This window comes from Monopterus albus, unplaced genomic scaffold (genome assembly GCF_001952655.1).
Source record: "Monopterus albus unplaced genomic scaffold, M_albus_1.0 scaffold28.1, whole genome shotgun sequence".
Lineage (NCBI taxonomy): Eukaryota > Metazoa > Chordata > Actinopteri > Synbranchiformes > Synbranchidae > Monopterus > Monopterus albus.
In genome coordinates, this window is record NW_018127908.1 from 698106 (window position 1) to 711344 (window position 13239).

At 41.5% G+C, this 13239-nt stretch overlaps 1 protein-coding gene across 1 annotated transcript; it reads left to right on the plus strand.

Moving 5' to 3' along the window:
- Positions 1-314: 314 nt before the first annotated feature.
- On the plus strand, positions 315-12776 carry acsl3b (acyl-CoA synthetase long chain family member 3b). The gene is made up of 15 exons (XM_020595799.1): positions 315-533; positions 3195-3663; positions 4246-4423; positions 4525-4634; positions 4800-4938; positions 6604-6754; positions 7027-7150; positions 8096-8167; positions 8306-8445; positions 8850-9022; positions 9187-9261; positions 9349-9540; positions 9625-9739; positions 9964-10121; positions 10280-12776. Exons 2-15 carry the CDS (start codon positions 3313-3315, stop codon positions 10435-10437), a joined length of 2136 nt encoding a protein of 711 aa, XP_020451455.1. The 5' UTR covers positions 315-533; positions 3195-3312; the 3' UTR covers positions 10438-12776.
- Positions 12777-13239: the final 463 nt, after the last annotated feature.

Consider the following 13239-nt stretch of genomic DNA (forward strand, 5'->3'; position numbering starts at 1 on the left):
CTCTTCCGTGTTAAATGTGTAAACAGTGAATTACATAGAGACACGTGTTTAGCAAAGCTTAACCGTGTCTGACTCGTATGCTAACCTGGTTACTAAGATCGGACAATTCAAATAAAGGCTGAGCCATTTGAGTAACTAACCCGACTCATTGTATCGGTGACTGATGGGTAACTTGAGGTAATGGTCCCGACAGTGTATGGTGGGCGGGTAGAGCAATGACTGTGTCCGCTAGTAACCCCAGTCACATCCCCGCTTCCCCCAAACACTCGCCACCTTCAGCGCACCAATCGCTAACGTAGTAATGTGGTGACGTCTTCTATGGTTTCCGGTCTGGTCGCAGTAGACCGTGATCCTCATATATACAATTTTACTTAAATTTGTATTATACTCATAACAAACTTACAGTTGTGATTTATAACCAGATACGTCGTGTTGATATACTATAGCAATATGATGTCGAAGCTTTGGTTACAAGGATACATATATGTGGTCTAGTCCCGAAGTGGCTCCGGCGTAACCGGCTGAGAATAGAGGTAAGAAGAATGTAAAGTTAACGTTATTGCTATGTGAATGCTATGTGAATGCTTTGCAGATGTTAAAGAGGGGGATTGATTGGACTCATGAACACGACACATCGCCTTTTAAAATGCATTATGGCTGGTACAATACGATGCATGTGTTTCCATTGAATTCCTAAGTGGAATTTTATCATTAAATAGGTTTTGGTCTTCAGCAGCAGACTAGAAAGAGCTGCAGTGGTTAGCTGAAGCGCTAAATGCTAGCGTCACCGTTTTGCTAGCTGCTAGCGCATTTTTGACCTGTCCGCTCGATGGCGTTGTGCTAACCTTCATAGCTTCCAACATGGACACCGTAATTGAAATCCTTCCTGTCATTTTCTGGTTAAATCGTTAATTGACTAAACAAGTTAAAGCGGCAGTTAAAACGTTTATAATAGATTAAAATATAAAGCATATGGAATGGGAATTGTTCTTAAGCATCACCCTGGTATCCTGATGTACACTCAGATACTGTATGTGTACTACGATATTTTCAGTATAGGTAAAATCATTATGTATTATTAGGCTGACGGCTGTAGCTTACTAGAGCATATTGTTTTGGGTATGGTATAATGGTTGCAGAAAGCATGGTTTTCTCCAGTGTTACACACTATTTTACACACCAAAACGTTACTGCTGTTACAGCTCTTTGGTATGACAAATCTGCAAATGGGGCTGGGTTTAAAATGATTATGCCTTTTCTTTCATGAAGTGTTAAATGTGAAATGCTCTTTTTCTAAATAACTGATATGATCTGGTTTTGTTGCTGCTGAAATAGTATCTAAGGAGTGTTGACTTTTTTAGAGTTCACCTTGACTGAACCAGAGTCCGCTTTATTGGCCAGGTGTGTCGGACACATGAGGAATTTGACTCTGGTACAGTGGCTCTCGATGTGCATGTACATATTCCCGTGCAAGTGAGCAGTAAACCAACATAAGGCTGTGTAGTATTACAAAATAAGCAGTAGAAACAATGCAAAATAAACAGTATAAACCAGCATTACAAGTGTTGAACTCTCCACCCTTCTGACTGCTCTGCCCAAATCCACTCAGATTGTGGCAGTTGGTTGTGCTATGCGAAGTGCTGCTAAACAGGTTCATCCCTCACTCATAGTTGACTGTTTATACAGTAAATACAGTATAAATGCAACAGTAAAGGCAGTGACTATTGTGATTGTATACATATGGACAGAAGTGTTGTGTAGTCACTTTGAAATGTTTTTTTTTCTTTACATCTGAGGTTAGAGGTCATGTGGTGTTCCTGTGAGTATCCAGATGAAGAAGGAGCACTTGCTTAAACACCCACATGCACATAATGCTTTTAATTTATAATGAACTCCATTTAGTGAGAGGTCATCATCTATTGTTATACAGAAAGAAATGGATGTTTTTCACATTTTGACATGTCATAGTAGGATCACACAGATATAATTTGATAACACTAACAATGGCTGCTTTTATGCAAGCCATTTCCATGATCATACCATTGTGAGTGGAACACTTAATGGAACTCAGCCATCATTAATGTTGTTAGCTACACTTGTTTTTCTGCTGTGAAAAAGGTCTTTTGGCCCCCGCTGTGCAATATTGTTCTAGCTGTGGTGTCACAGTCCTTACTGGAGCACAAGAATGTGGTGCATTGCAGGTGACCAGTCTAGTTGGCCTTTACACTCAATGGGACTCAATGTAACTGAAGTTAAATTTCTGCACACATGCCTTGTTTTACAATTCTAGCAACTTAGAATATTTTTTTCTATAAAAAAAGAGCTTTCTTAAATATTCTTGAATGTGCTACTAAAGGTAGAATTTCTGCATAATATTTATGTTGTTTTTTTGGAGCTTCTGTTTGCATATGGCCAGGATCTGCTCACCTCATCAGCCAGTGTTAGATTCTTCTCAGTACTGTCACATTAGCTGGTATGCTAACCTCCCACATGACTTTGGGGCCTCTCCTCTTCAGCTGCAGAATGAGTCACAGCCACGTCTTCTATCAGGCTCAGTGGCTACAGGGCTACACTGCAGATTACGTTTGAAATGGCTGAACTCTTGGAGGCGATTCAAAGGTTTTTGTTGTGTAGCCAAACAACTGAGAGCAGTAATGAGTACAGTACATGGTTACCAAACATACCTCAGGGTAAAGTTGCTAAGCTGTGGTGAGACATAGAGAAGGTGTATAATTCCAGAAAATTTGGAAGGCATCTTGTCTTAAAATGCAACCACTGTTTTATTTAGGAAGTAAATAATAGTCTTTTGTTTAGTGTCCAAATTATGTAAAAATGAAAATGATTATGTTCTCAGTCCCATAGTCATATTCTTATGTTGCAGTTTTTGATTATGAAACAGTGAAAGAAGCAAGTTTCACATAAAGAGGCAATTTTCTATCAACTAATTGGTTAAGAAATGATTTCGGTGTTATTATTAAATCTTGTTGCTATTAAGCATCTTGGCATCATGCCAGCAGGGCCAGCAGATCTGGTGAGATAGTGCTGACCGAGAACCAGCCTAAGAAATAGGCAAAGATGGTCTTCATGCAGGCAAGGATTTATTTACCAGGAGGCAGTTACGCACATTTGATGCAGCTCAGTATCACTAAATGTGCTGATACAGCTTTATTCCAGATATTGTTTCTGTTTTACAGGTTCATTTGACTTCCTGCAAAAAAGAGGCGCTGCCTACAACCATTAATCTCTGCAGCAAATCAAAATACTTTACAGAGCAGTGACAGGTGCAGTGTGCTACTAACTTCATCCTTAAAGATGAAGTTGAAGGAGGATATAAACCCCCTGCTGTTGCAGGTTTTTCGCTCTGTGGTCTGGGTCTACTCCACCATCACCTTCATACCCTGGTACTTCTTCTCTGGAGCTAGCACCACCTTGGAATGGGCATGTCGGATCAAGGCACGCTCGGTTAGCGGACACCCAGCAGGGCCTTACAGGGCTATCAACAGCCAAGAGAAGCTGGCAACATGGCTGCACCCTGGCGTGGACACCCTGGACAAAATGTTTGAACATGCTGCTAGGAAATTTCCCCAGAGAGACTGTCTGGGCACCAGGGAGGTGCTCAGTGAGGAGGATGAGCTCCAGCCTAATGGCAAGGTCTTCAAGAAGGTGAGAGACACTGACCTGTTCCTGGTACTTACTTGCAACAGATTGTGCTGTTTTACTGTTCTTTTAAATATTTAGTCTGTTTTCAGGAGCAAATGTGTCTCTCATCCTATGTGGGTGCAGCACTCTGTGAGTGATCTATAAGGATCTATGGCATTACATAGAGTTTATTTGTGCCTGTGACGCTGACAAAGCAGTCTGCCACTGTGCACAGTGTGAGGAATGTGGGTGGAAGAGCAGCAGTATTACTGGTCCTCATTAACACCTGCAGAGCTGCAAAAAGCCTGTAGATGGCACCAACTGACTGAATATGAATTATGATGTTGTTGGACTGGTAACATCAGACCTATGTCAGTACTGCATCTTAGATGATCACCCACATTACAGTTAATTGTAACACAAAACAGTGTATATATCAATTCTATCACCTGATGAAATTATTTGGGCATTATTTGCTGCTGATACGATGCTCTGATGCTACCCAAGCCTGTGGAATGTACCTTCATCTGTTTTCATGTTACTTGGTGTAGTATGTGGTGTGAAGATAATCCTGAGTAATGCATGTACTCTGCATGTTGTGTGAAGGTAATTCTAGGGAACTATAACTGGCTGACATACGAGGACGTTTACCAGATAGCGAAATGTTTTGGCAGTGGCCTGGCAGCTCTTGGCCAGAAACCTAAATGTAACATTGCACTCTTCTGTGAGACTAGAGCGGAGTGGATTGTGGTATCACAAGCCTGCTTCATGTACAATTTTCGACGTGAGTGACAAAGAGACAAACATATTCAGACATTCTTAACACCTATAATAATGTTTGATAATTAGATGGCTGACCAACCCACCTGTATTTGAATTTGGCAGTGGTGACTTTGTACTCCACTCTCGGATTCACGGCCATTGCACATGGCCTGAACGAGACAGAGGTCACACACATCATCACGAGTAACGACCTGCTTCAGAACCGTCTCAAGGTACCTGGCTTACATCATCTGTCTCCATCATGTCACCCACATTAAACAAAACTTTGCACTGATATGTTCTTGAATCACAGGTTGAAGCTCACTTCAATGTTCATAATTACTCTTTTCCTCTAACTCCCTCTCCCCCCTCCTACCTACACCAACTCCATATCCCAGGACATACTGTGCAGCGTGCCGAGGCTGCAGTATATCATCGTCGTGGACAGTAAACCTGCAAACTGCCCAGAGCTCCCAAGAGGCATCATGGTCTACAGCATGGATGCTGTGAAGGAGATGGGATCCAAGCCTGACAACAGTGAGTATTTTGTGTAATGTCATTAAAACAGCTTCTGACTTTGTCAGGTAAATGGAAGTACACTGATGGAAGCCCCACACCCTGATGTGTACAGTAGAGTGATGTGCTATGCACAACGGAGTGAGCAGGAGGTCAGGTCACCACTTGCCAGACATGCAATGCCACTGTGACATTGACTGATTGTTTAAAGTAGATACAGAAATTGTCACTTAAGCCAATTTTGTACTTCTTCTCTTACTTGATAAAGAAAACAAATGTGGAATATTAAAAAAAAAAAAACACTTCTCAAAAAAATGAAGTGAACATTAAATCACACACCAGATCTTGATAAACAAATTATTCAAGTTGAAATCCTTTACTAATGCAAATTGTATAATTTGTTCAGAACAAAATGACGTAGCGGTCAATGGAAACCAAAATCTGTTGGCTATGACATCTGTGTGGCCTTCCAAGGATATGCAACCCCAGACCTTCACTGTCCCACCACTAAACCAGTCATGCTCGATGATGTTACAGGCAGCATAACGTTCACCAAGGCGTCTCCAGACTCTTTCATGCCTGTCGCATGTGCTTAGTGTGAACCTGCTCTCATCTGTGAAGAGAACAGGGCGCCAATGCGGACCTGACAATTCTGGTGTTCTCTAGCGAATGCCAATCGAGCTGCATTGTGCTGGGCTGGTCATACCAGAGGACGTCGGGCCCTTATGCCACCCTCATGGAATCTGTTTCTGACAGTTTGGTCAGAGACACGCACACTGGTAGCTGGAGGTCATTTTGACAGCAAAACAACCTGAGAAGAATCAATCAGGAAGAATGAGGACAGCGTTTGTCTGTGGCCACCACATGGACACCTTTCCCTTTTTGGGGGGGTTGTCTTGCTTTTGCCTCTCCATTGCGCCTGCTTTCACTGTCACCTGCACCAAAGCAGGTGAAACTGGTTCACAATCACTTGTGCTTCCTAAACGGACAGACTGATATCCCTGAAATTGAACTGTGATGATTAAGTGTTCACTTAAATCTCCTTCCCAACCATATGGAAAACAAGAATTACATAGAAGATTCTAATCATTTAAGCCATGCGTGCATTAAGAACCTGCTAAATAGAAGCAGGCTATAAAGAGTCATGTGGTTTTTCAGTCATTGATACATGACTTAATCAGTGTTTATTAGATGAGTATATGCAGTAAATAACAGAAGTACTTTTCCTCAAGTCCAGATTCCTTGGACTTTTTTTGGCATCTTTCATTTTATACAGAATCTAAAAGATTATATTAATATTACAAGCAAAAGCATTGTTTGGTTATATGATATGCAGAAAATGACCAGAAGTAATTTTAATATTTGATCACTCATTTAAGTTAGTTAATGCCAAATATTCTCAGCTTTTCAAGATTTAGGATTTGCTGTTTTATATCACTGGATTAAATCTTTGGCTTTTTGACACATAGTCAAGCAAAATGAGTGTTTTTGTCTTTACGTTTCTTGAGATCTAATAGATTAAACTTTTACTTGAGAAGCTAAATAGTTAATTGCTGAATACTATTAAGCTGACAATGACTTATTATTATGGCTAATAATGTTTATATTGGTGTGTGTGTGTGTGTGTGTGTGTGTGTGGTTCATTTCCTGTCTGACTAGCATCCCTCTTCTCTTCTGTCCCTGCAGTAGCAGTTGACCGCAGACAGCCCGAGTCCTCAGACATCGCCGTCATCATGTACACGAGCGGCTCCACAGGCATCCCCAAGGGTGTCATGATCTCCCATGGCAACATCATTGCTGGCATTACTGGCATGGCCGAGCGAATCCCTAACCTCAAGTATGCTCATTGGCTGCTATTTGACACTTCTCTGAAATGTCCTCTGACACTTCCTTTGTTTTGTTCCTGTGTTTTGCAGCTCTCTGAACCGACAAAATGTCTGGCTTGTTTTCTTTCATCTCTCTTTACTTCTTCTGAAACACACGATCAAACTTTTCCTCTCCCTTCCTTCCCCTACCTTCCTCTTCCTATTTCCTTCTGTGTGTTATACCTCAGTTTTTTTTTTATCTGTGCCTATGGTGTAAATAAACCTGCTGTTTCTGTTGTGGCAGTGAAACAGACACCTACATCGGCTACCTGCCTCTGGCCCATGTTTTAGAGCTCAGTGCTGAACTAGTGTGCGTCGCTCATGGCTGTCGCATTGGCTACTCCTCCCCTCAGACCCTGGCCGACCAGGTTAGTGTATAAACACACACATCTTGTCGCCAGCTTGTTTGTATTACAGTTGTATCTTTCTCCTAGATTCATTTCAGTCACATTTGTGACTTGGGTCTTTTCTGTATCTCAAGCTTAGATTGAATTGATCATAATTTTACCCTTCTTAGGCCCCCAGCATGTAATGTGCGGTGACTCACACATAGGTGTGGGTGCAGCAAGTCAGTGCATCCATGTGTGAGCTGCTCTTTCATCTGCACACACGTTGTTACTTGTCCGACTCTGGAGTAGGCGCTGTGGCCCAGTCTATAGCAAGCACACAGGGAGGCTGCTTTAGCAGCTGAAAGTATAAAAAGCTGGACATGGCAGTGCTGTGATTTAAATGTTTACAGTTTCTCTATGTAGACATTGCACAGCAGGTTCTGCTTGTTTTTACTTTCTTCTGGATTTTGTAAATTCATTTATTTTGTAACTATCAGTGCATTTTGGAAGGAGGAGGAAAAGGAAAGTGGTTGGTTCAAGGCTTCCACATTCCAGTTAGGCATTTATCAACAGGAAGCCGCATGGTATTGACACAGCCACAAGATAAGGCTTGACATCTCTGATAGATCTAGTTCAGAGAGCTGTGCACTGGCTCTGCAGACTGGTCGCAGTTGCATGATTGTTGAGACCTGCAGCTCTGTTTGTGTGCCCACTGCAAGAAGCGTGTAGCCTATTTTAAAACTGTTAGTTTCCAAAGCAAAGCATCCCAGGATCTTAGTAGAATGCTGGGTTTTTAATGAGGTCTTCTAAAAAAAGCTTACTTAATTCCTACCCTTTATTTACTCTGGCTTCCATTAAAATTCAGAATTCATTCACATTGCTTAAGCTCTGCACAATAAAGCACCCATATACATTGATGACTATGGACTTGCAGCAGCAGTATGTCACTGACAAGCACCCAAATGTCTTCTGTCATTTTCACAGTCCACCAAGATAAAGAAGGGCAGTAAAGGGGATACCAGTGTGCTGAAACCTACTCTTATGGCTACTGTACCAGTAAGTCTTTTTTATCACTGCATTCAGTCTAACTCACATTGCTTGTTGTAATGAAGTTAACAGTTGATAAATAACAGCTTGGGCACAGTACAGTACTGAAAAGTGTGAACTGAGGGTTTTCCCACTCGGCGTGTGTAGGAGATCATGGATCGGATTTACAAGAATGTGATGACCAAAGTGGAGGAAATGAGCAAATTCCAGAAGACGCTCTTTGTGCTGGCTTACAACTATAAAATGGAGCAGGTCTCCAAGGGCTACAACACACCTCTTTGTGACAGGTAACACCCTTATTATATTACCATACACACAAACTGGATATTCAGCATAGCACCTTCTCTTTACATTTGCTTCATGATATATGTGATACTCCGTGATGTTCCTATATGGCTAATCATAAACTAGAACCAATTCGTGCCCTAACCCTTGGTAAAACAACAGGTACAGAGAATTTACTAGGATCTGTGAATCATTTCATTATATTGATTCTGATATCGTATTTGCACAAAGCATTCTTCAGTACAAGTCAGTGCCTGGATGCAGTGTGGGTTTATTGCTAGCATTGTAATAGTCTGAATGTTTTTTTTTTTTTTCCAGTCTTTGTGTTGCTGCTGCTGTTGGAGTCTCCACTTCTCATCAACCATACTGTGTTTATTTTAGCATTTGTCCTCTTTCTCTCCTTCAGGCTGGTGTTTAAGCGGGTGCGTGCGCTCTTGGGAGGGAACATAAGGGTGCTGCTTTCTGGCGGAGCTCCCCTCTCGACCGCCACGCAACGCTTTATGAACATCTGTCTGTGCTGCCCTGTGGGGCAGGGCTACGGCCTGACAGAGACCTGTGGAGCTGGCACCATCAGTGAGGGTAAGAAAATGGATTTTGTGCAGAGAAGAAGGCAGAAAATGTGAAAAACTGGTGGGGTTTTTAATAGAGGAGCAATTATAAACGACTGCTTCTTTGATTTGTAGTAGTAGTGTGCCTACATTTACCACACTAGTACTGCAGTAGCCTTTGCTGGTGTTTTTCAGTTTGGGACTACAGCACAGGACGGGTCGGTGCTCCACTGATTTGTTCAGAGTTCACACTGAAGGACTGGGAAGAAGGTGAGTCAACTGACGACGACCCAACTTAAGAGAAGCAAGAGAAACCCTTGTTTTTTTACCTTATAAATGAGTTCTGTGCTTTTCTAGGTGGTTACTACAGCACAGACAAGCCCAAGCCACGAGGAGAAATTTTGATCGGCGGGCCCAATGTAACAATGGGTTACTACAAAAGCGAAGCCAAGAACAGCGAGGATTTTTTTGTTGATGAGAACGGCCAGAGATGGTTCTGCACTGGTGATATTGGAGAGTTCGACCCTGACGGATGCCTCAAGATCATTGGTAAGAGATCCACAAACTAATGTACACGTGTGCGGTATAGAAAATGCACTTGTTAGGACTGTGACATGTGTTTTCCACCGATAGATCGTAAGAAGGACCTGGTGAAGTTGCAGGCAGGCGAGTATGTCTCCCTAGGAAAAGTGGAGACTGTTCTGAAGAACTGCCCTCTCGTTGACAACATCTGTGCCTATGCCAGCAGGTAAAATCCTACATTCATTCCCTTTGAATCTGTTTCTTCCAGATCTCAACTCCAATTCGATTTTCTTTTTAAACGCAGACGCACTGAACACAAACATCTGGGCGATGTCTCCTTCCTGCTCAATATTGTTTTCTCTCTGTCTCAGTCTCCAGTCATAACTTGATTTCTTTCTTCCTGATGATGGAAAAACTGAATTTGTGGACTCTTTTGTTTCTGTTTTTCAGTGACCAGTCATATGTGATCAGCTTTGTGGTGCCTAACCACAAGCAGCTAATGGCGATGGTGAAACAGATGCAAGTGAACGGCACATTGGAGGAAATTTGCAATAACCCCCAGGTGGAAAAAGAAGTCCTGCGCATCATTACTGAGGTTGCTTTCTCAGGTAGGAAAAAGTCTCTTTGTCTCCAGCACTTATATTAAACCAGATTATGAACTCATAGAAGATGTCAAAGCAACTAGGGGTATTTTCTGTAATATTTTTAGTTTCAGAGTTAGTGCGATAGAGTCTGACTGACTGTCACTTCCTTTCCCCTCAACTAGCAAAACTAGAGCGATTTGAGATCCCCAAGAAGATTCGGCTGAGCGCTGAGCCTTGGACGCCTGAGACCGGTTTGGTCACTGATGCATTCAAACTGAAACGCAAGGAGCTCAAAACACACTACCAGGAAGACATTGAGAGGATGTACGGGTTAAAATAGCATGCAGACATACTCCAAACAACAAGTAAACAGAAAAAAATCTCGTGAATCCTTGAAGCTTAAGGCTTTCTGTTCAGACGAAAAGGCTGAAGGTCCCTCACATCTGAACCAGCCAGACCCGCACAGTGCCACACACTCACCCGCTTCATATTGAGTTGCTATGGCAACACAGCAGCACATGAAGTTGGACGTCTCCATGAGTCAAACTGAAACAAAATGAATCCAGATCAACGTCAGTGCACCCTCCCTGTTGCTTCTCTTTCTCCATTGCTGGACTTGCAGATATGTGGCAGGGAAGACAGGGTAGCATGAGCCAGATAGAGGGATCCTTCCTGTACTTTAAGCATCAGTCAGGTTGGAATCTTTACAGGGATTTCCATTATCTTAAATTTTTTATGTTTTCTCCATGTTTGGTTTGACGGTTTTGAAATCCACTTAGTGATTATTTTTTTGTGTGTGAGGAATCGGTGTTGCAAAGTCAAGAGAGATTGAACATTAGGATGTTTTAAAGTATTTTTTTTCTTAATGGTATTGTATGGTATTATTCTGAGGGGTTTAATATTTTTTATCTTCTTGTTTTTTATTGCCATTTTGTTTATGCTAATCTTTTTTTTTCCCCCCCTTATTTGTCCGTGCCCCAAAGTCCGTACACTCACGTGCATTTACAGGTTTGACCAATGCAAAGATTCCAGTCTTCAGTCTCCAGCTTTTGACCTTTGCAGCAGGTTCAAACTTAAATAGGAAAATACATCCATTGGGACTTTTTCCATCCATGCTTTTTGTCTCAAACTTAATTTTTCTCTATATTTGTATGCCTCTCAGCCTGTCTTATTGGCTGTTTGGTTGGTTCACTGACCTGCAGTAGCCCTGCCACATATTCCCCTGGTCAATGCACCATGCGGATGTTTCCAAGTGAACTTAGCCTACTGTAGACAAATACTGTAGCTAGACTAGCTAGCCCTTCTTTGGTTGCTTGGTGGATATTATCCTTTTTGCCATGGGTTTAGTTACTGTTACTTTATATTTGTATGAATATTAAATACAAAATGAATGTGCAATATTTATACACAAATTTAAAGTATTCAGGAAGTCTAACATACAAAGCAGTCCTTTCATAGTGTAGAAATGTGTAGCCTAGTAGGAGAAAAGAAATGGGAAGTAGGACTAGAGATGAAGATGGTAAAAAGACACTGAACTGGAAGTCCAGATGTGCTGTAGCCCATCTGAACATACTGTGTTGAAAGACGGTAAAATAAAAATTGTATATTTGACATTGTAGAAATAGTATGATAAAAAGCACCAGAATATACAGTATGTTTGAGCGTGAAATGGTAGAATCGCACTCCAATCGAACAACTGAAGAAATTCCTTATGAATACACTCCTTATTTAATTGTGTCACTTGACTTCATAGTGTAGATAACATTTCTGTATCTCCAGATTGTTTTATGTGTATAATACTGTATGTGAAATATATATAAAGAGGGTCTTGGATTCTGTCAACTGCCATTTATTTGAATCGGTGTAACATACACATTAATTAACACAGGTTTCCGTACCGGTGGTGATATTCTCCGGTTAGGGCCAGTAGGACTTGCGCTCGTGCTTCAGTATTTTTTCTTCTTCTGTTTCTGGGTGGAAGATTAAGCATTTGGTCAGCGGTCCTTTGTGAGGGCAACATCTTTCTCGTAGCTGCTTTCTCTGACTGCCAAACCTGCTTTGCTTGTACTGAAGACATAGCATTAGGAAATGTACAGTCAGGTACTCCAATAACTTCACTTATCACGTGTGTTATCTTAACAGAGAAGGGTTATTTTAGCATGTAGACCTTTTATTTTTTTTAATAGAACGTCTTTCTCCTGATATTTCAGTGAAGTCAGTAACTTGCCCTGCGGTTTGCTGCTTGACCCCTGCCTGACAAGACATGGTTATTTGCCTTCTGACACACCTGAGCTGTTTCAGGGGTCTTAGGAATGTGAAGCTCTCCCTGTGTTCTGTTGATAGCACACATGGCACATCTTACTAACAATGCTCACTTGAACTAACGACAAGGTAAAGGTAGTGGATGGTGCAGAAATTAATTTTGAATTTCACCACTCCTGTTGTTGTAAATATGTTGGGGGCAGGGGGTTCCCACAGATCAAAGTTCATTAAAACTACCAATAACTGTACAGATGTAAAACCTCTTGTTAATATATTTATCTGTTAGTGATTGGTTTTTGGGGTCTCTTCCTTGTCCTTTGTGTTGAATTGGGCCCTGGGAGCCAGGCTGCATCTCTATATTTATTTGTGATTTGGCCTTGACAGTTATGTAATGAAATAAAAAGGCTTGTGTTGTAATTGCTGCCGTTCATTGTGTGTTTGACACCTGAAGATAATCAGTGAGGAATAATGTGACCGATCCGATCAGCAGCTTGATTAAAATCATCCTGAAACCAGGGTTTCTATGGCAACGAAGGCCAGTGTGTCTACATGAGTGTTTGAGTGAATGTGGTTTGTGAAAGATTGCGTGGTGCATCGACGCAAATGGAACATACAATTCTGGGAGTCGGCCTTCAATCGCACAAAAAGATTGTTTTTTTTTTTTCCTTTTAGCCGTAGACTTTTTCCTAAGACTTAAAAAAAAACCATTGACACCATTATGTTAATTGAAGGAAGAATCTTGCCCTGCTTACGTGTAAACCTGCTAAACTATTACCATTTGTATTTTGCTAAGCCTGGGCGCAGCACTTTGATATGGTGTTCGATCAGCATATCTCACCTGATCTCACATCAGTGTTTGGCATCAGCAGTAGGGTGAACA